The sequence below is a fragment of the Alexandromys fortis genome, unplaced genomic scaffold (genome assembly GCF_014885135.2).
Source record: "Alexandromys fortis isolate MF-2015 unplaced genomic scaffold, M_Fortis_MF-2015_v1.1 scaffold_146, whole genome shotgun sequence".
Classification (NCBI taxonomy): Eukaryota; Metazoa; Chordata; class Mammalia; order Rodentia; family Cricetidae; genus Alexandromys; species Alexandromys fortis.
The window spans coordinates 264,374-282,853 of record NW_026068042.1 but is presented as its reverse complement, the minus strand read 5'-3'; the positions used below and the strand labels follow the sequence as shown (position 1 = coordinate 282,853).

Here is an 18,480-nt window from a genome sequence, read left to right as displayed (position 1 = left end):
CCCCCCCCCCCCCCCCCCCCCCCCCGTCAATTCTTATACCTAAAAATTTTCTAATAGTTCTTGCCTCTTGCCCACTCCCTGGATTCTAAATCTGTTTTAAGTGCCCAGTGTTCTGGGTTCTGGGGGTACAGTGGTAAAATTCCTGCCTTCGTTAAAACTGCATTCAAGTAGGGAAAGCTAGACATGTTTTCTGTCAATGGGATAAGAGTGTAGAAGCTCCAGGAGTGGAACGGAGCCAAAACTTGGCCTAGTTTAGGGGCTAAGGAAGCCCTGTGTGTAATAGAAATGTTTAAACAAACCTGCAAGACAAAGAACTGCTAGAAAGATGCAGGGTAGAGCGTTCCAGACAGAAAGCAGTGTTGTAGAAGCTGAGAGGGTGAGCAGGCCTGAGGAACTGAGACTAGCTTTTGGAACTACGTGTGTAATGCAGAGGAGTGAGTTGACAGGTCCCAAAAGTTAGGCCCAGTGAGTTAGGCCTCAGAGCCATGTTGGTGCTCTCTTTGCATATCTCTTTGCACTACCAAAGCAGTTGTCTAAGGTGTAAAGCTTGTAAGACTTCCAGTACAACACCAGTCCAAGAAAGAGTAGTTTTTACTGATTGCTTCCTGCAGAGATCTTTCCTCTACCAGTCATCGACCCCTCTACACCCACCCCCAATAACACACACACACACACACACACACACACACACACACACACACACACAGGCTGGCCTCACACTCAGAGATCTGCCTCCTGAGTGCTAGGATTAGAGGTGTGTGCCGCCACTACCTGGCAGCCAGTCTCTACTTAATAGTCTGTGATATACTCATGCCAAGGAGGTCTGTCTATGCTCAGTGCAGTCATTTCAATCCCTGGTCAGAGCCATCAGTGGCTTCCTGTGGCCTCCTAAACCGAAGCTATCTTATACCAGGCTAGAGCCTCTGCTTCCTCTTTCCTATGTGGGCTCTGCCATGTGGAGCATGTTAGGAGCTTGTGCCTGCCATCAGAGAGTAAGTTGTACTTGTGCCCTCTGAGGCCATGGCCAGATAGGTGGTGAAATGTGTGGAATAGGTCATAGAGACGAGCTGTCTACTGTATTCCTAGATTTTGTAGAGATGTGGATACACAGGTTCTCCCTAGTGAAAGCCTCATTAGAAATGACAGCCAGTAGGGCTGGAGAGATGGCTCAGCAGTTAAGAGCACTGGCTGCTCTTCCAGAGGACCTGGGTTCAATTCCTAGCAACCACATTGCTGCTCAAAACTGTCTGTAACTCCAGCTCCAGAGCATCTGGCATCTTCACATAGACATACATGTAGGCAAAACACCAATGCACATAAAAATAAATTATTAAAAAGAAAGGAAGGAAGAAATGGAGAGAGAGAGAAAAAAAAAGAAAGGCAGGAAAGGGGGGAAAAAAGACAGGAAAGAGAAAGGGCAGCCAGTATTCAGTGTCTGGATTGGTGTTGGAGGAGGCAGGACAAGCTGGAGGCCACCATTCCTATAGAGGACCACTATTGCTTAGTTCCTACTCATTGTTATATAGGGATAGACTCCATTTTACCATATCTGATTCTTTTTTTTCCCCATAATTTATTTAACCTTATTTTATGTGCATTGGTGTGAAGGTGTCAGATCTCCTAGAACTGGAATTATAGACAGTTGTGAGCTGCCATATGAATGCTGGGAATTGAACCTGGGTCCTTTGAAAGAACAGCTCTTAACTGCTGAACCATCTCTCCAGCCCCCATATCTGATTCTTAAAGAAAGACTGCAAATTTTTATATTCTTGTAATTATTGTTGGCAAGTAAGTTTTTGAAATCACTATTTAGATCAAAAAACAGCTAACCAACCAGGTGGTGACGGCTCATGCCTTTAATCCAAGCATTGGGAGATAGAGGCAGCTGGATCTGTATTGAGTTTGAGCCCAACCTGGTCTACAGAGCTGGTGTTTCTTCTTCTTTTTTCTTTTTCTTTTTGAGTCAGGGTTTCTCTGTAGCTTTGGTGTCCGTCCTAGAACTAGCTCTTGTAGACCCGGCTGGCCTTGAACTCACAGAGATCTGCCTGCCTCTGCCTCCCAAGTGCTGGGATTAAAGGCATGCGTCACCACTGCCCAGCTACAGAGCTAGTTCTAAAATAGTCAGAGACGTACAGAGAAACCCTGTCTCAAAAAAACAAAATAAAAACATTTCTCTGGGCTAGAAGGAGTTCCTCTTAGAGCTACTGCCAGTATTCCCTTTTCTAAACACCTCTCCTTAGTTTCCTAACCGTTTATGTGTTTCCCCTCATACCACAATTAACAATGTTAACTTGGTGTTACTGGTTTTGTTTTGATGGTTCTGGGAATCAAATCTAGAGCCTGGCACATGCTAAGCAAGTATTCTACCACTAAGATACATTTCTAGCTCTGTCTAGTGTTGCTTGTTTAGTTAATTTTAGACTGGAAGTTTCTTGAACACAGAACATGTCTCTGGTTTTTTTTCTTTCCCACACTGGTAGGTTTTGTTCTCTGATAATTTGAGTGTGCTTCTTTATGCCTTTTTGCTGTTTTCTCTAATCCTTCCTCTGCCCGCGTGCAGCAGATAGGATGGGTATTACATTTTACTGAGAGCAAATTAAGACTCAGCAGGATCGGGAATTGCTCAAAGTCAAGCAGGAAGGAAGCTAGGGAGATGGGATTTGAACCCATGCTGTTTTTGAGTTCCCTTCTAGTTTCTGATCATCTACCTCTTCTCACCTTCTTCCTTTGTCCTTTCTGTAGCGGAGCGGAAGCCACCACTGTTTAACATGAATGCAATGAGTGCCTTATACCACATTGCACAGAACGAGTCCCCTGCTCTCCAGTCAGGACACTGGTAAGGACTGGGCTTCTTGGGCCAAGGGGTTCTGGGGTTTAGCTGCTTGGCTTATGCCTGCTATCTCATTCTTCCTGGGATGTCAGGTCTGAGTACTTCCGGAATTTTGTTGACTCCTGTCTTCAGAAAATCCCTCAAGATAGACCAACCTCAGAGGTTCTTCTGAAGGTGAGCACTCCCTGGCCTAAGTGTTCTGGAACAGTAGCTGGTAGAGCCGCAGAAAATGTGGGTCAGTGAGTCCCAATTCTTCATCCAGGAATCTTCCTTTATAAATTTTGCCCCAGGCCTTGATGCCTCAAGGCCCCTGTGTTTTGCTAGATTTTATCTGCCATACTATCTTAATTTAAGTAGTAATTTGTTTTCACATTTTCCTTAGTCAAAGATCATGGATAAATGTATGATCTCCCTGAGATGTTTTTAAGTTTTCCAAACTGGAGAAACCTCATTCCTTTCACAGACCCAAAGTGTCCTTTAAGAAGCCCTAGTTGGGACTAACAGACTCCTAGATTGACCTCCTGGTTTTATAAAGGGTAACTTTTGAGGGCCTGAAGAGGTTATGTGATACCTCCAAAAGCATTTAGCCTTTGGTACGCGAAACTAGATTGGGGTCTCCTTAATACCTTACCTATCAGTGATGCCTGGAGAAATGGAGCTGTCGGGGTAGTTAGACAGTTACTGTGAGAAACAGGGATGAGACAAAGGTGAGCATCCAGCTGCGGTAGGCATGGCCTCGGGCCAGGAGATACCGAGAGGCCTGGGATCTAGAGGGATGGGGAGGACTGACAGCAGATCTCAGGTGTTCTGTTTCCCTAGCACCGCTTTGTGCTCCGGGAGCGGCCACCCACAGTCATCATGGACCTAATCCAGAGGACCAAGGATGCTGTACGGGAATTGGATAATCTGCAGTATCGGAAGATGAAGAAGATACTATTCCAAGAGGCACCCAATGGCCCTGGTGCTGAGGCCCCAGAGGAAGAGGAGGTGACCTAGCTTGTCCTGACAACTCCCCATACTGGGCTTGGCCCTTCTTCCCCACCTGTCTGCACCTTCTTTCCTCGTGCTACTCCACATTCTTGTCCTTCCCTTTCACTGCCCAACAGCTCACACCCTGTTCGCAGGAAGCAGAACCCTACATGCACCGAGCCGGGACACTAACCAGTCTAGAAAGTAGCCACTCGGTGCCCAGCATGTCCATCAGCGCCTCCAGCCAAAGCAGCTCAGTCAACAGCCTAGCAGATGCCTCAGACAATGAGGAGGAGGAGGAAGAGGAGGAAGAGGAGGAGGAAGAAGAGGAAGAGGAAGGCCCTGAAGCCCGAGAGATGGCCATGATGCAGGAGGGGGAGCATACAGTCACTTCCCACAGCTCCACCATCCACAGGCTACCGGTATGCAGCTCACCCTGAGCAGCTTGGGAGGCAAGAGGCCAAGTTGGAGCTGTTTTGCTGAGGAGCTGACTAGGTCCCTATTCTCATGTCAGCCTGGATGGGTCTCCTTAGGTATCTCTCTGGGGTTCACTGGCACCTGAACTTTGGGCATCCCCTCTTTCTTCCCTTTTTCTAGGGCTCAGATAACCTATATGATGATCCCTACCAGCCAGAAATGAGCCCGGGTCCACTCCAACCACCTGCAGCCCCTCCCACCTCCACCACCTCTTCTGCTCGCCGCCGGGCTTATTGCCGTAACCGGGACCACTTCGCCACCATCCGTACTGCCTCCCTGGTAAGTGTGGAAGTGTGGCCAACCTCACTCAGGGTTTTTTTTTTTTTTTTCCTTTGGGTTTTTCAAGGCAGGGTTTCTCTGTGTAGCTTTGTAGCCTGTCCTGGCACTAGCTCTGTAGACCAGGCTGGCCTCAAACTCAGAGATCTGCCTGCCTCTGTTTCCTGAGTGCTGAGATTAAAGGCGTGCGCCGCCACTGCCCGGCCTCACTCAACTTCTTTAATAGTCTTTTTTTCTGTTACCTGGATACATCAGACAGAAGTCCAGAAATTACTTTCTCCCTGTGACACATGATTTACATCAAGATTCCCCCCTCACTTTGCTGCTGTCTTTGCCTGCTCCCTTTCCCAGCAGACTGTTTAGTCACATTGCCTGTTCTGGGTATTCTTAGCCTAGCGAACTGTTGCTGTTTTCAGGCCTTGTTGAAATAACAGCTGTGGAGACCTTCCTGAGCTCTGGCTGCTCAGGTGCTTTACATGCCTGCGCAGGCATGTGTCTCCTGCTGTGGTGCTCCTGGTGGCAATGTGCAGGTTTACTAGATTCAGTGCTTCAGAGTGCAGGGGCAGGGTTCAGAGATCTGCCTCATGTTAGTGACTGTTTTCAGGCCCACGCACATGCTTATGTTTAATCTTTCCAGCTTTACCTGGGAGGGAAAGGGTTGAATCCCATTTAGGAATTGAGGCTGCTGTTTGCCCAACATACTTGCCCAGGCACCTTTGGGTGGGGTTCTGTTTGTGTAAATAGCATCTTAGTCTTCTAGAATCTCACTTTTCTCAATTCATAGGGGACAAAAAGTGTTTGTTTGCTTATCGAGATAGGTTCTACTAGTAGCTCAGCCTTGAACTTGTGATCCTTCTGCATTAGATTCCCAAGTCCTGGGATTTATAGTCGTGTGTTACCATGCCCAGTAAGTTCAGGCTTTTCATAAAACATAGTTTTCTGTTTGTGCTCTTGATAAAACCTTAAGTGGCATTCCAGTTTGGGATGTATTTGAGCACCAACAATTCCCTTAGAGGCCACTGAGCAAGTCTAATGCGTTTTTCAAGCTTTTGCTTGTGCCTGGCCAGGAGGGATGGTGGGTTGCTAGGACCACTCTAGAGCTGCTGTTGCCTTGTCATTCTGTGCAGAAAAAGCTGATTTTCCTGGGCCTTGGTGACCTGGACTAGCTTCAGAGCCACTGATAGAACAGTTAACGTGAGACCAGAGGTTGGAGCCAGAGATCTTGAACTAACATATCAGGACTCAGAATCTGGCTTAGTACCTGGAACATGGTAGACCCTCAGTAGTGTTTGCTGAAGGGAAGATGCTAGCCAGCTCCCACTGGTTCATTTTTCTGTATGTATTGCACTTGTCTGTTCAGTACAATTGTTGGCCTGTGTCACAGATGAGAGTTGGTGGTTTGAGAGGTTAGCGTACTTGAGGTTAAATGATAATAATGGACAGAGCTGGGACCTGAGCCCAGGTGTATCGGATTCATTCTTTTGCACTTATCTAAGCTGTACCTACTTTTGCACCAGGACCTGTACTTACCAGTTTTTATCTTCTCAGTCCACTACACCAACCCATGAGGCAGATAATTATTCAGTTGAGGAAATAGATTCAGAGAGTTTAAGTGTAGGGAAGATATTTAATAATAGTGAAACCTTATTCTTCACCATATCTGTATAAGTGAAATGGGGGCTAGGACTGAGTCCCACTGTTTATTCTTCCTCCTACTCTAGGTCAGTCGTCAGATCCAGGAGCATGAGCAGGACTCAGCCCTGCGGGAGCAACTGAGTGGCTATAAGCGGATGCGGCGTCAGCACCAGAAGCAGCTGCTGGCCCTGGAGTCCCGTCTGAGGGGCGAACGGGAGGAGCACAGTGGGCGGCTGCAGCGGGAGCTTGAGGCACAACGGGCTGGCTTTGGGACTGAAGCTGAGAAGTTGGCCCGGAGGCACCAGGCTATTGGTGAAAAAGAAGCCAGAGCTGCCCAGGCCGAGGAGCGGAAGTTCCAGCAGCACATCCTGGGGCAGCAGAAGAAGGAGCTGGCTGCCCTGCTGGAGGCACAGAAGAGAACCTATAAGCTTCGGAAGGAGCAGTTAAAGGAGGTTTGACCAGATCTGCCTTGGGTGAGCCAAGGGCCATCAGGTAGGCAGGACAATGGCAGGCCTTAACCCTTTCCCCCAATGCCCTTCCCAGGAGCTCCAGGAGAACCCTAGCACACCCAAACGAGAGAAGGCTGAGTGGCTATTGAGGCAGAAGGAGCAGTTGCAACAGTGCCAGGCAGAAGAGGAGGCGGGGCTGCTGCGGAGACAACGCCAGTACTTTGAACTGCAGTGTCGCCAATACAAGCGCAAGATGCTACTGGCTAGACACAGCCTAGACCAGGACCTGCTCCGAGAGGTAGACCTGGCCCACCTGCCCTTCTTCTCACAGTCCAGGATCCTAGCACCTTTCTTCTCTTCATTTGCCTTGCTAATGTCTTCTTTCTTCTCTGCTTTCCTAGTGTTTTGGTTTGGCTTTTTTCAGCATTCTTCCAGTTTTCCATCTCTACTGGACCTTGCTAGGATGTCCTTAGATGTCCCTTTCCTAGGCCAACCGAGAGCTTACACTCCTCACCTCCCCGACTCTCCGCTAAGGAATCTGTGCTCTTAATTCTTCAGTACCAAGAAGGCTCCCTGACTGGGCTGTGGGTCCTGCCTGTTTTCTGCCTTAGGACCTGAACAAGAAACAGACACAGAAAGACTTGGAGTGTGCTCTGCTGTTGCGGCAACACGAGGCTACCCGAGAGCTGGAGCTTCGGCAGCTCCAAGCTGTCCAGCGTACACGTGCTGAACTAACCCGCCTCCAGCACCAGACAGAGCTAGGCAACCAGCTGGAGTACAACAAGCGACGGGAGCAAGAGTTGCGGCAGAAGCACGCGGCCCAGGTTCGCCAGCAACCCAAGAGCCTCAAAGTACGTGCAGGCCAGCTACCCATGGGCCTCCCTGCTACTGGGGCTCTGGGACCACTCAGCACAGGCACCCCTAGTGAAGAGCAGCCCTGCTCATCTGGCCAGGAGGCAATCCTGGACCAAAGGATGCTGGGAGAGGAGGAGGAAGCAGTGCCAGAGAGAAGGATTCTGGGAAAGGAAGGGGCCACCTTGGAGCCAGAGGAGCAGAGGATTCTGGGGGAAGAAATGGGAACCTTTAGTTCCAGCCCACAAAAACATAGGAGTCTGGTTGATGAGGAAGATTGGGATATATCTGAGGAGATGAAGGAGATTAGAGTCCCATCAACGGCATCCCAGGAGAGAAGTATTATTGGCCAGGAAGAGGATGGAGCATGGAGTTTGTGGGGGAAGGAGGTTGGGAACCTTGTGGATGTGGAGTTCAAGCTTGGCTGGGTCCAGGGTCCTGTTCTGACTCCAGTCCCAGAGGAGGAGGAGGAGGAAGAGGAGGGAGGAGCTCCTATTGGAACCCCCAGGGATCCTGGAGATGGTTGTCCTTCCCCAGATATCCCTCCAGAACCACCCCCATCACATCTGAGACAGTCCCCTATTAGCCAGCTCCCTGGACTCCTATCTCATGGCCTCCTGGCCGGCCTCTCCTTTGCTGTGGGGTCCTCCTCAGGCCTCCTGCCCCTACTCCTGCTGCTGCTACTCCCACTGCTAGCAGCCCAAGGTGGGGGTGGCTTGCAGGCAGCACTGCTGGCCCTTGAGGTAGGACTAGTAGGCCTGGGGGCCTCCTACCTGTTCCTTTGTACAGCCCTACACCTGCCCCCCAGCCTGTTCCTTCTCCTGGCTCAGGGCACTGCACTGGGGGCTGTCCTTAGCCTGAGCTGGCGCCGAGGCCTTATGGGTGTGCCTCTGGGCCTTGGGGCTGCCTGGCTCCTAGCTTGGCCCAGCCTGGCTTTACCTCTGGCAGCTGTGGCAGCTGGGGGCAAATGGGTACGGCAGCAAGGCCCTCAGATTCGTCGAGGCATCTCTCGACTCTGGTTGCGGGTTCTGCTACGCCTGTCGCCCATGGCCTTTCGGGCCCTACAGGGCTGTGGGGCCGTGGGAGACCGGGGACTGTTTGCGCTGTACCCCAAGACCAACAAGAATGGTTTCCGAAGCCGACTACCTGTCCCTTGGCCCCGTCAGGGAAATCCTCGCACTACTCAACACCCACTCGCTCTATTGGCAAGAGTTTGGGCTCTGTGCAAGGGCTGGAACTGGCGCCTAGCACGGGCTAGCCACAGATTAGCCTCTTGCTTGCCCCCCTGGGCTCTTCACACACTAGCCAGCTGGGGCCTGCTTAAGGGTGAAAGGCCCAGTCGGATCCCTCGGTTGCTACCACGCAGCCAGCGCCGTCTTGGGCTCTCTGCTTCCCGACAGCTACCACCAGGGACTGTGGGTGGACGGAGATCTCAGACCCGCAGGGCCCTGCCTCCCTGGAGGTAACCAGTTCTAACCCTCCACCCAAACTTAGGGCATTGAGCACTTTATCTCCTGCAACTCAGTGAAGTTTCTCCAATCCCCCGGCCTCTCCTCCCCTCTGACCTTTCTTCCTCAGTATATTTCCCCAGGTCCGGTCCCGGCCCCAGAGATCTGTAGTCAGGCAGCCTCCTCTACTGTGGAGTCCAGAAATGACACTCTGTGTTTCCCCACCCCCTAAGTTATTGCTGTTGCCCTGCTGTGTGTGTGCTCATCCTCACCCTCATCGGCTCAGGCCTGGGGCCAGGGGTGGCAGGGAGGGAAGTCATGGGGTTTTTTTTCCCCTCTGATTTTGTTTTTCTGTCTCCCTTCCAACCTGTCCCCTTCCCCCTCCACAAAAAAAAAAAAAAAAAAAAAAAAAAAAAAAAAAAAAAAAAAAAAAAAAAAAAAAAAAAAAAAAGAAAGAAGGAAAGAAAAAAGAAAAAAAAAGAAAAAGAAAAAACGAAAAACACAAATAAAATATCTGAGCGGAACTATACCTTTGGCCCAGGCTGCCTCTGTCTGCTTTGTCCTGCCGCCTAGCCTCCCTGGTTTGCCCCGAATCTGGACCCTTGGCCCTCAGCTCCATGACTCTTCACCCCATCTCCGTTGTCTTCACTCCTCTCACTCCTCAGCCTCATCCTCTGCCTTCATAGCTTCATTGCACCATGACCACAAACAGCTCTGGGCAGTGAGCCCTGTGGAACTTCCACAGACCTTCCTGACCTCATAGTTCCCGCTGTGGGACCTTTGCAGAGAGTACCTAAGGTTAAAGTCTTTTGGTCACTTTGCCCCTTCCTTTACTGTGAACATGATTTGGAACTGCGTCTATCAGCTGGATCAGGCATTAGTCACAGGGTTGGGGGCTGGGACAGCAGTTGAGGGTGGTGAGGTGGGACTAGGTAGCATGTGCAAACTAGAGGCCTGGGATTACTGTGGACTTGGACTGGGGGCTAAGTATGTTGGGCTGGGCTAGTAATGAGTGGATCTGGTCAGGGCAGGGTGGCAGCTGCTCTCAGTGGAACTTCTCAGACCTTTTCTGGCCACCCCCTGCTGCCCTTTCCTTTCTGTGGCCTGATATGGGGTGACCTCTAACCCAGCCCCCAGCACAGCACTTCTTCCTGCCTTCCCTGAGGTGCTGGACCCGGGCCTTCCTCTGCCTGCCCTTTGTCGTGTTGCCCTTTCATCAGTGTTGTGTGTACCTCGGTCTCACTCAGTCTTTACATTCCTTAAACATTTGGTCACATGCTTCTGTCTCGGGGTGATTTTTCTCCCTCCCTCTTTGCATGAGCAGAGCTTCTTTGTGTCCTCAATCCTCTTAGACTCTGAGTTCCCTGTCTAAGATCTTCCATTCCTTCCTGTGATGCCCATGCACCTCTGATGTACTCTCCGAACCTCCCGTTTCTCCGCCTCTCTTGCCCATGGAGCCTTTCTTCATCTCAACAGTTCCATCTCTCCATGTCTGTCTGTGTACAGCTCCCCCTGCCCCCTCTGTCTAACATGTTTTCTGTTTCTCTCCCTCTCCCTGTCTCTGCTTCTGTCTCCTTCCTCTTTCTCCTTTCCCCTCGTGTTCCTCTTCTTCCTCCTTCTCCCTGCCCCATTTCCCTTTGATCCGTTCACTGCACAGTCGAAGGAGCTGCAGATCAAGAAGCAGTTCCAGGAAACGTGTAAGATCCAGACTCGGCAATACAAGGCTCTTCGGGCACACTTGCTGGAGACCACACCCAAAGCTCAGCACAAGAGCCTCCTTAAGCGGCTCAAGGAGGAACAGACCCGCAAGCTGGCGATCCTGGCCGAGCAGTATGACCAGTCCATTTCAGAGATGCTCAGCTCACAGGCGGTGAGGCCTGGGGTCTGGGAGGGAGACTATGGAGGTTGGCCTTTGCTTTAAACGTTGTTGAGGCAAAGGAAGGTGGGAGGTGTGAACAGAATTTTTGGACTTAGGAGACTCGTGTGCTCTCACTATTGACGTTCTTCATAGTGGTTTTATTTCGTATTCTTTGCAGTGGTCTTATTTTCTTCCCTTACTATTTTCCTAATGTCTTAACAAAGTCATCCTGCCTGCTCTGCCAAGAAACACCAAGGAAAATAATGGCTGTAATATTTTTTTCTGGACCAGAGTTTACTTTTTGTGAACAGGGAGCAGGGGAGCAGATTACTGTGAGTGTGGCTCTCAGGCCTTTTACTCAGACTTCCGGAATCTGGAAGGTTGCTCTAGGAAGACTGTACACAGCACTGGAGTGGGCTGCTTCAAATGCACACTGACTCCAAAGAGCTGGAGGGCCCCACTCTCACTCAGTCCTACCTCTCAGAGGTAATTCTGTAGTGATTAGCTTGTATAGTTTCCAATGCATATCTGGAAAATTACATACAAATTTTCAACACAAAGGAATCAGACTTTACATAGTTTTCTGACTTCCCTTCCACCCAATATTTCTTGGACATCATTCCATGTCACTATACATATCACATATCTCATTTTTTATACAGTATAGAGTTTTCCATGGAATGGCTGTACCATAATTTATTTAACCCATCCCTTATTGGTGGACATTTAGGTTGTTTCCAGCATTTTGCTATCACAACGCTTCCGTGAACACTTGGAGCACATGTGCAAGTATACCTGGGGGATAGATTCCTGCAAGTGTAATTGCTGTCCACAGGGTATGACCATCTTCCATTCTGGTAGAGGTTGAGACTGCCGCGCCTTGCCACCTTAGGGCCCAGGCCTACTGGGGCAGGGGAGGATAGTGGGGACAGAGGAGGAGGTCCCTAAACCTTCCCCTCCCTGTCCTCCAGCTCCGGCTTGATGAGACCCAAGAGGCAGAGTTTCAGGCCCTGCGGCAGCAGCTCCAACAGGAGCTGGAGCTCCTCAATGCTTACCAGAGCAAGATCAAGATCCGCACAGAGAGTCAGCATGAGCGGGAGCTGAGGGAGCTGGAGCAGAGAGTAGCACTGAGGCGGGCACTGCTAGAGCAACGGGTAAGGGGCTTGCCCCCCAACTGGGAAAGGGAGAGCGGGTTCTCCATTCCAGTACTCTCACCCCTGTTTTGGGCGTCCCAGGTGGAAGAAGAGCTGCTGGCCCTGCAAACAGGGCGTTCTGAGCGAATCCGAAGTTTGCTTGAGCGGCAGGCCCGTGAGATCGAGGCTTTTGATGCCGAGAGCATGAGGCTGGGCTTCTCCAGCATGGCACTGGGGGGCATTCCAGCTGAAGCTGCTGCCCAAGGCTATCCTGCTCCACCCCCAGCCCCTGCCTGGCCCTCCCGTCCAGTTCCCCGTTCAGGGGCCCATTGGAGCCACGGCCCTCCTCCACCAGGCATGCCCCCACCAGCTTGGCGTCAGCCAGCTCTGCTGGCTCCTCCAGGGCCTCCAAACTGGCTAGGGCCCCCAACACAGAGTGGAACACCCCGTGGAGGGGCTCTGCTACTGCTAAGAAACAGCCCTCAACCCCTGAGGCGAGCGGCATCAGGGGGCAGCAGCAGTGAGAACGTGGGCCCACCTGCTGCAGTACCAGGGCCGCTGAGCCGAAGCACCAGTGTTGCTTCCCACATCCTCAACGGTTCCTCCCACTTCTATTCCTGAAGTGCAGGGTGGTGAGCTGAGGAATAGGGCAAGGTGGGAGTGGGTAATGCCTGATCCTACAGGCAGGCTTGCAGCCTACCCAGTGGGGGTGGGGACAGGATGTTGGCTCCAGCTCCCCATCAGACCTCCACATCTCGTGAGCTTCTTGGGGCTGGCCAGTGACCCCAGGCCAGCTTGGGCATTGGTGCCCCAAGGCTGACCAGGAGCCCTGCCTCCCCACCATGGTGCCAGGGTCTCTCTCCATCACCACCTACAAAAGGTGGAACTGTGAGTGTCAAATATTCATCTGGTCCCCTGGGGGAGGGGAAGGGTGGGTCTAGATATATTATATTCAGAGAACTATACAACCCTTGTGATGGGGCCATGAACTGGGGACAACAGGGTCCCCAGACCTGGATATGGCAGGGCAGGTCTGGTGCCCAAGGCAAGGAGAATGGGAAGAGGCCTTCCTCCAGAAGGATTGGGGGTCTTGAAGTCAGGATGCCTGGGTCTCACCATTTTCCTGTTGCTGTCTGATGTCCTGTGCCGTCTTGTCTTTTTTTTTAAATTGGGGTCAGGGCTGGGGTAGGGTACAAGGGAAGGACCTTGGAAAGGGCTGCTGCCAAGCCTGGGAGCAGTCAGGGGAGCCCCTCTCAGCTATGGGGCTGGCACAGAGCCCTAGGGCAAGCTTTTAATAAACTGTTGGTTATTCTAACAGACCCTGGGACTTCTCCCTTTCTGTCTAAGGTGTGTGTGAAGGACCGATGAGTAGCAAGTGATAGTGTTACTTGTACTTAACTGGGTCGTGTGATTAAAAATTCTAATGATTTTAATGACTGCACATATGATTGGGAGATCATCAGCTTGTTGACCCTTTATTTCTGCTTTGCTTTGGGTTCAAAGCTTCTCAGAAAATCTTGGTACAGAAACTCCCCAGCAGCCCCATGTCTGTTTCTTACTAGATGCCTGCCTGGACATGGAATTCTGCAGAGGTTTGTCATGATCTGATTGGTCAGTCGTATCTACTATGCCTACCTCTTGAAGGCTAAAAGTCCCTGGCAGTGTGGGGAAAGAAGATGAACTGAGCCGGGGGTGGGGGAGGTGAGTGGGTGCTGGGATTGAGAACTAGGCCTTGGTTGATGTTAGTCGTATATTCTACCATTATTAGGCTTCGTTTGGTCAGGCCAGTTTGACTAGAGACTTGGTTGCACTGAAAGGACAACTGTGTCCTCCAATACAGCCTGGCAGGCCAGGGACTGGGGCAACTGGGAATCCATAAGAGACTACTAGCTAGTAGCAAGGGCTATATCCCAAAAGATGGGGCATGAGAGTTAGGGTCTAGTTCAGATGAAGTAATTACAAACATTACTTTATTGACTCTAAAAACAGAAACCCCCAAACCTTAGAGAACATAAAATTGAATACTGTGCCAACAACTTAGGTCCTTGGGGCTATAGTATCTTTTGAAGAGACTGCTTCAATGCCACAGGCTCTTTGTATAGCAGGACAGGGTCCCTGCTGGAGCATGGAGTTCAGCTACTCTCACCATCACTACTAATGATGCCCCGCATATGGGACCAGTCTGGAGGTGCTTGGCGTGGTCGCTCGTCTTCTGAATCCAGGGTTCGGCGATAAAGCTCCCCTGGGGCAATTCCTTCCCCTGAAGGGTTCCAGGCGTTATTTCTTCGTGGTCGGCCTGGGAAGTGGGGGAAGAAAATTAATTATCTGACCCCCAGCCTCTTCCTTTCCTAAAGAGAAAACTACTTACCCGAACTGCTGATGATATTGGCAACATCCAAGGAAGCCACCTCAGCTGCCTCTTCTCGCTGCTCCTTCAGGGCCCGACACTTCTCCAAGGAAGGAGTGCCTGGAGCAGAAGTGGCTCATGAGCTTCTCTTCCCCAGTGCCCACGCCCTCCTGCAGCTCTTGGGCACATCCAGTCTCACCCTTCATGCCCAGCGCTTCCAGCTCAGTCCTGAGGACACTAAGGCGCTCCTTGTGGGAGCGACAGGACCCCAGGAGCTTCTTGTAGTTCCGATGGGCACCACAAGCCCGAATATAACGCTTTAGTCTCACCACAGCTGGATGGTCCTCTCCACAGCGTTGAGACCTAGCCTAGTAAAGGAATTTGCAGCTGAAGGCCCAGCCTTTCCCCTGGTGGAGGCTACCCACCTGGTATGCCCTCTCACCTTCTGGCTTGTGTGTTCTGGACTTGAGGAAGAACTTCGTGCTTTGCCTTTCTTGGAGCTCTTCTTGGAGGAGCGGTTCTTCCTCTCCTCTTTGGTGCTCTCTCCTGCCGGGGAGTCACTCCCTTCCCTCTCCACATCACTCTCCCCATTACTGCTGTCTCGCGTGCCTATCTCTGTAGTGTCCTGAGCAGCTGCTGGCTCCTGCGTGCTGCTCTCACCGTCCTCGCTGCTGGCACTCTGCCTTCTGCTCTCAGTCTGGGACCCGGTCTTGCTCCTGTTTTCCTCCTCACTGCTGTCCCCACTACTTACTGCCCCCTTTCCCTTCTCTTCCTCACTGTCTCCCGCGCCTCTAGTTCGCCTCCCAGCCCGGCTTTTCTGCTTAGAGCTCATTCTCTTCCCTTTGTTGCTCCTCTGTCTGGGTTCCCTGTGCTCTTTCTTCTTGGCTAGGGTCTCCTCGTCACTGTCGTCACTTTCCTTGTGGCGTTTAGCACCTGTTCTTTCCCCCATCTTTGCTCTACCCTGCATAGCCTCCTCTTCACTGCTTCCACTTTCTTCCCTAACCTGCTGCTCAGTGGCTGAAGCCTTGCTTGGTGCTTGCTCGTTCTTGGTCCCAGCTTTCTTTTTAGCCCCAGCCTTCTGCTCCTTTCCCCCATCCTCCTCCTCAGTGCTCTCTGATCCCATCTTGGCCGCCAGGTCTGTTTGCTGTTCTTCATCTGTGCTCTCAACTGCTTTCTTTACGGCTCTCCTCAAACATGACTTCTCCTTGGTTGTGCTGTTCTTTGTTGGACATCCTGAGCAGTCTGGACTGGATGGTGTAGAGCTGGAGTCTGGAATATGGGGACGGGGCTAGGATAGGTTCCTCCTGCTCCTTACATTTAGGATAGGGTACCTTTAGCTCTACTCTGGTTAGGAGTGAAGGACAGCAGGGAGCACCACAGCGTGTATGGTTCCACCTGGTCCCTGCCTCCCTGACCCTCATTTACTGCCGTGCAATGTAATACATGCACCCTGCCTTATCAATAAACCAATGATGCTGTAGTCACACACAGATAAATGCAGGGGAGAAGGCACTAACCTGACTCTGAATTGAAGCGGAACCTTTTTGCCTCTGGGTCACTGCCGGGAGCAGGAGACCTCTTCACTTTAATGAAGTCTAGCTTTCCTTCCCTGGTACCAGCATCCGCCTGTGGGTGCAGCATGAGGGCAAACCGAACCAAGGTTGTCCCAACCCCTCAGCAACAAACCCTGTCTCTCCTGGCCCAGGCTCACGCCCACACCTGCATCTTCAGCAGCTCCTCCTCCACCAGCCGCTTCAATGCCTGCTTCTCAGGTTCAAGGTGATCCTGGCCCACGTGGGTCAGAAATTGCTGTCGCACGACGGCGTGCGTAACCGTGCTACAAAGACACGTGTCAAGACAGAGTCACAGTCCGACTCCTGCCCTTTCCAATCCAGACTCTTAATACCCTATGCACCTGAGGTCAGGGGAACCTCAGAAGAAGCTGCGCGTGAATTCCAGCATCTCATCTCCAGGCGCCATTTTGCGCCACCGGGGATTGGTAGCTCCCGCCTTTTTTCTTCCGGGCCGCCTTCAGTGAGATTGACAGCAGTTTGCGCACGCGCAGTGACGCCGCTCCTGAGGGGCGGGATCATTGGGCCTCCGCCGTTCAAGCGCTGGGACGGAGAACTTTGCCAGATCTTGCTTTTCCTAAGCAGTTGGTGGGTCTCGAAGTTTCTGCTCTTTGCTAAAACTACTTATTAAAATTCTCATTAGAAGCCGAATTCGCCGCCGGAAATCTCTGGCTGTAACGTAATCAACTCTTCACGCTGCTCTGTGGTCAGGATATCCAAGTCAGGTCTCTGTGGTTTCGGAAGGCAGAAGGGAATGGGTATCCTCGCCAACACAATGCATTTCTGGTTTTCTTTTATGGCTCCCAATCTTTAGTCAGTTTAGAATCAACCGCCCTTCAGCGTCCGGCTCCTCTGTGACCTCAGCGCACCGCGAAGCCATTGGAAGCGGCGTAGCTTTCAGGTCTTTCCCTGGACGGCCAACGGTGTGATTACGCGCTCTGCGCGCTGAGCACGCCGGGAGTTGTAGTCCGCTTCGTACAGCGTTGCCAAGTCTCCGGAAGTGGAAGTGTAAGAGGCCGGGCCTATTTGGCTCTGGGTAGCGGGACTCCACACTGGGGCGATACTCCCAGGCGGGTCATGAACGGACCAGCGGACGGCGAAGTGGACTACAAAAAGAAATACAGGAACCTGAAGCGGAAGCTTAAGTTTCTCATTTACGTGAGTGCTGGTGTGAGGAGGTTGTGGAGTGGGAGGCCTAGCGCTGAGATGACCTCAGTTTACCCATGTGGTAAAGGGGGTAGGTAGGAAGAGATGTCTTTGGGTTCTGGGCATTTTACGGATTGCTCTTGGCTCAGCACCTGCCCTGTCTGATACAGGAACACGAGTGCTTCCAGGAGGAGCTCAGGAAGGCACAGAGGAAATTGCTGAAGGTTTCCCGGGACAAGAGGTAAGGCTTCTTGAGGGACAAGAGCGATGCTACGCCTAGGGAATCCTCCTCCTGGCTCCATCCTGAAATAGGACCACAAATGCATGTCCTCCATGGAGGATCCAGTGGGCCTTCTAGGAGGAACTAGATAGATGTCTTGCCGGAGAACATTACTAAAATGAGAATAATTCTCTTTTCCACTTCTCCCAGTTTCCTTCTAGACCGACTTCTGCAGTATGAGAATGTGGATGAAGATTCTTCCGGTGAGCAAAGTCAAGACATGAGATACTGGTGCTTCAAACAGATTGTGCCTGGTCCGTCCTCCTAGGATGTGGAGCTGGTGCAATCCCTTCAATAGTTTTGGTTGTTTTTTGTTTCTTGCATTTTTTTTTTTCCGAGAAAGGGTTTCTCTGTAGCTTTGAAGCTTATCTTGCAACTAACTCTTGTTGTAGATCAGCCTTAAACTCACAGAGATCCGCCTGCCTCAGCCTCCTGAGTGTGGGGATTAAAGGCTTGCGCCACCACCCGACCCTCCAATAGTTCTTAAGTCTTATTGTTTACCCTCTGCTGCTGCTTGCCTTCCTCCTTTTTTCCTCCTTCTTTCTTCTCTCTTTCTCTCTCTCTCTTCCTTCCCTCCCTCCCTTCCTTCCTTCTCTCTCCCTTTTCTCTTTTTTTCCTTTCTTTTCTCTGTGTAGCCTTGGCTGTCCTGGAACTCACTCTGTAGACCAGGCTGGCCTCGACCTCATAGAGCCCCACCTGCCTCTGCCTCCCAGGTGCTGGAATTAAAGGCATGCAGCTGATAATGACAGTTTGATAAAAAGTAAAACAGGATTAAAGGGTAATAATTACATTATAACAGAAGTTGATAAATTTCCTTTGCAAAGGATCAAGAAAATATTTTTGGTTTTGTAAAATATTGTCTCTGAAACAAACCTCATAGTTTACGTGAAAGCGGCCGTAGCCAGCATATTAATTAACAAAATGGCTGTTTTATTAGAACTTTATTTGTGAACATTGAATTTTATAGTTTCATAACATTTTTGACATTTTTTTGAAGTGTATTTTTCGTTTGTAGCTTTTGTTGGTCCCAAACTCACAGTCCTCCCTCAGCTCCCCAGTGCGGGATTTCATGCTTGTGCCACCACCGCCTCCTCCACACACATCACCCCTACCCCCCACCACTCAGACACCACCACCTCCTCCACACACATCACCCCTACCCTCCACCACTCAGACACCACCACCACCTCCTCCACACACATCACCCCT

The 18,480-nt window shown here is 51.1% G+C and overlaps 3 protein-coding genes across 11 annotated transcripts in view; 2 read left to right on the top strand and 1 right to left on the bottom strand.

Moving 5' to 3' along the window:
* The window catches only part of Taok2 (TAO kinase 2), a 19,477-nt gene extending 6,231 nt beyond the window's left edge, over positions 1-13,246 (top strand). The window contains exons 9-19 of one of the 6 annotated variants that reach the window (XM_050166081.1): positions 2,743-2,836; positions 2,923-3,004; positions 3,650-3,817; positions 3,955-4,221; positions 4,397-4,555; positions 6,274-6,639; positions 6,731-6,934; positions 7,248-7,487; positions 10,594-10,806; positions 11,766-11,948; positions 12,030-13,246. In XM_050166081.1, the coding sequence (XP_050022038.1) occupies positions 2,743-2,836; positions 2,923-3,004; positions 3,650-3,817; positions 3,955-4,221; positions 4,397-4,555; positions 6,274-6,639; positions 6,731-6,934; positions 7,248-7,487; positions 10,594-10,806; positions 11,766-11,948; positions 12,030-12,548 (2,495 nt within the window). In that variant the 3' untranslated portion in view covers positions 12,549-13,246. Of the gene's footprint in view, positions 1-2,742; positions 2,837-2,922; positions 3,005-3,649; positions 3,818-3,936; positions 4,222-4,396; positions 4,556-6,273; positions 6,640-6,730; positions 6,935-7,247; positions 9,391-10,593; positions 10,807-11,524; positions 11,949-12,029 lie in introns of those variants that run through there. The other 5 variants (XM_050166080.1, XM_050166083.1, XM_050166082.1 and 2 more) reach the window with 5 other exon arrangements.
* Positions 13,079-16,131, bottom strand: Hirip3 (HIRA interacting protein 3; the record flags this gene model as incomplete). Its single annotated transcript, XM_050166086.1, has 6 exons — positions 13,079-14,223; positions 14,296-14,394; positions 14,474-14,642; positions 14,717-15,543; positions 15,792-15,900; positions 15,994-16,131. Coding segments are annotated over 6 exons (1,506 nt in total), but the record flags the coding sequence as incomplete, so codon positions are not given.
* Ino80e (INO80 complex subunit E) overlaps positions 16,127-18,480 on the top strand; it is a 22,587-nt gene continuing 20,233 nt past the window's right edge. For 3 of the 4 annotated variants that reach the window (XM_050166095.1, XM_050166094.1, XM_050166096.1), the window contains exons 1-3: positions 16,127-17,003; positions 17,162-17,232; positions 17,422-17,474. In XM_050166095.1, coding sequence (XP_050022052.1) covers positions 16,923-17,003; positions 17,162-17,232; positions 17,422-17,474 — 205 coding nt within the window. In that variant the 5' untranslated portion in view covers positions 16,127-16,922. The remainder of the gene's footprint in view (positions 17,004-17,161; positions 17,233-17,421; positions 17,475-18,480) is intronic. The other variant, XM_050166093.1, reaches the window with a different exon arrangement.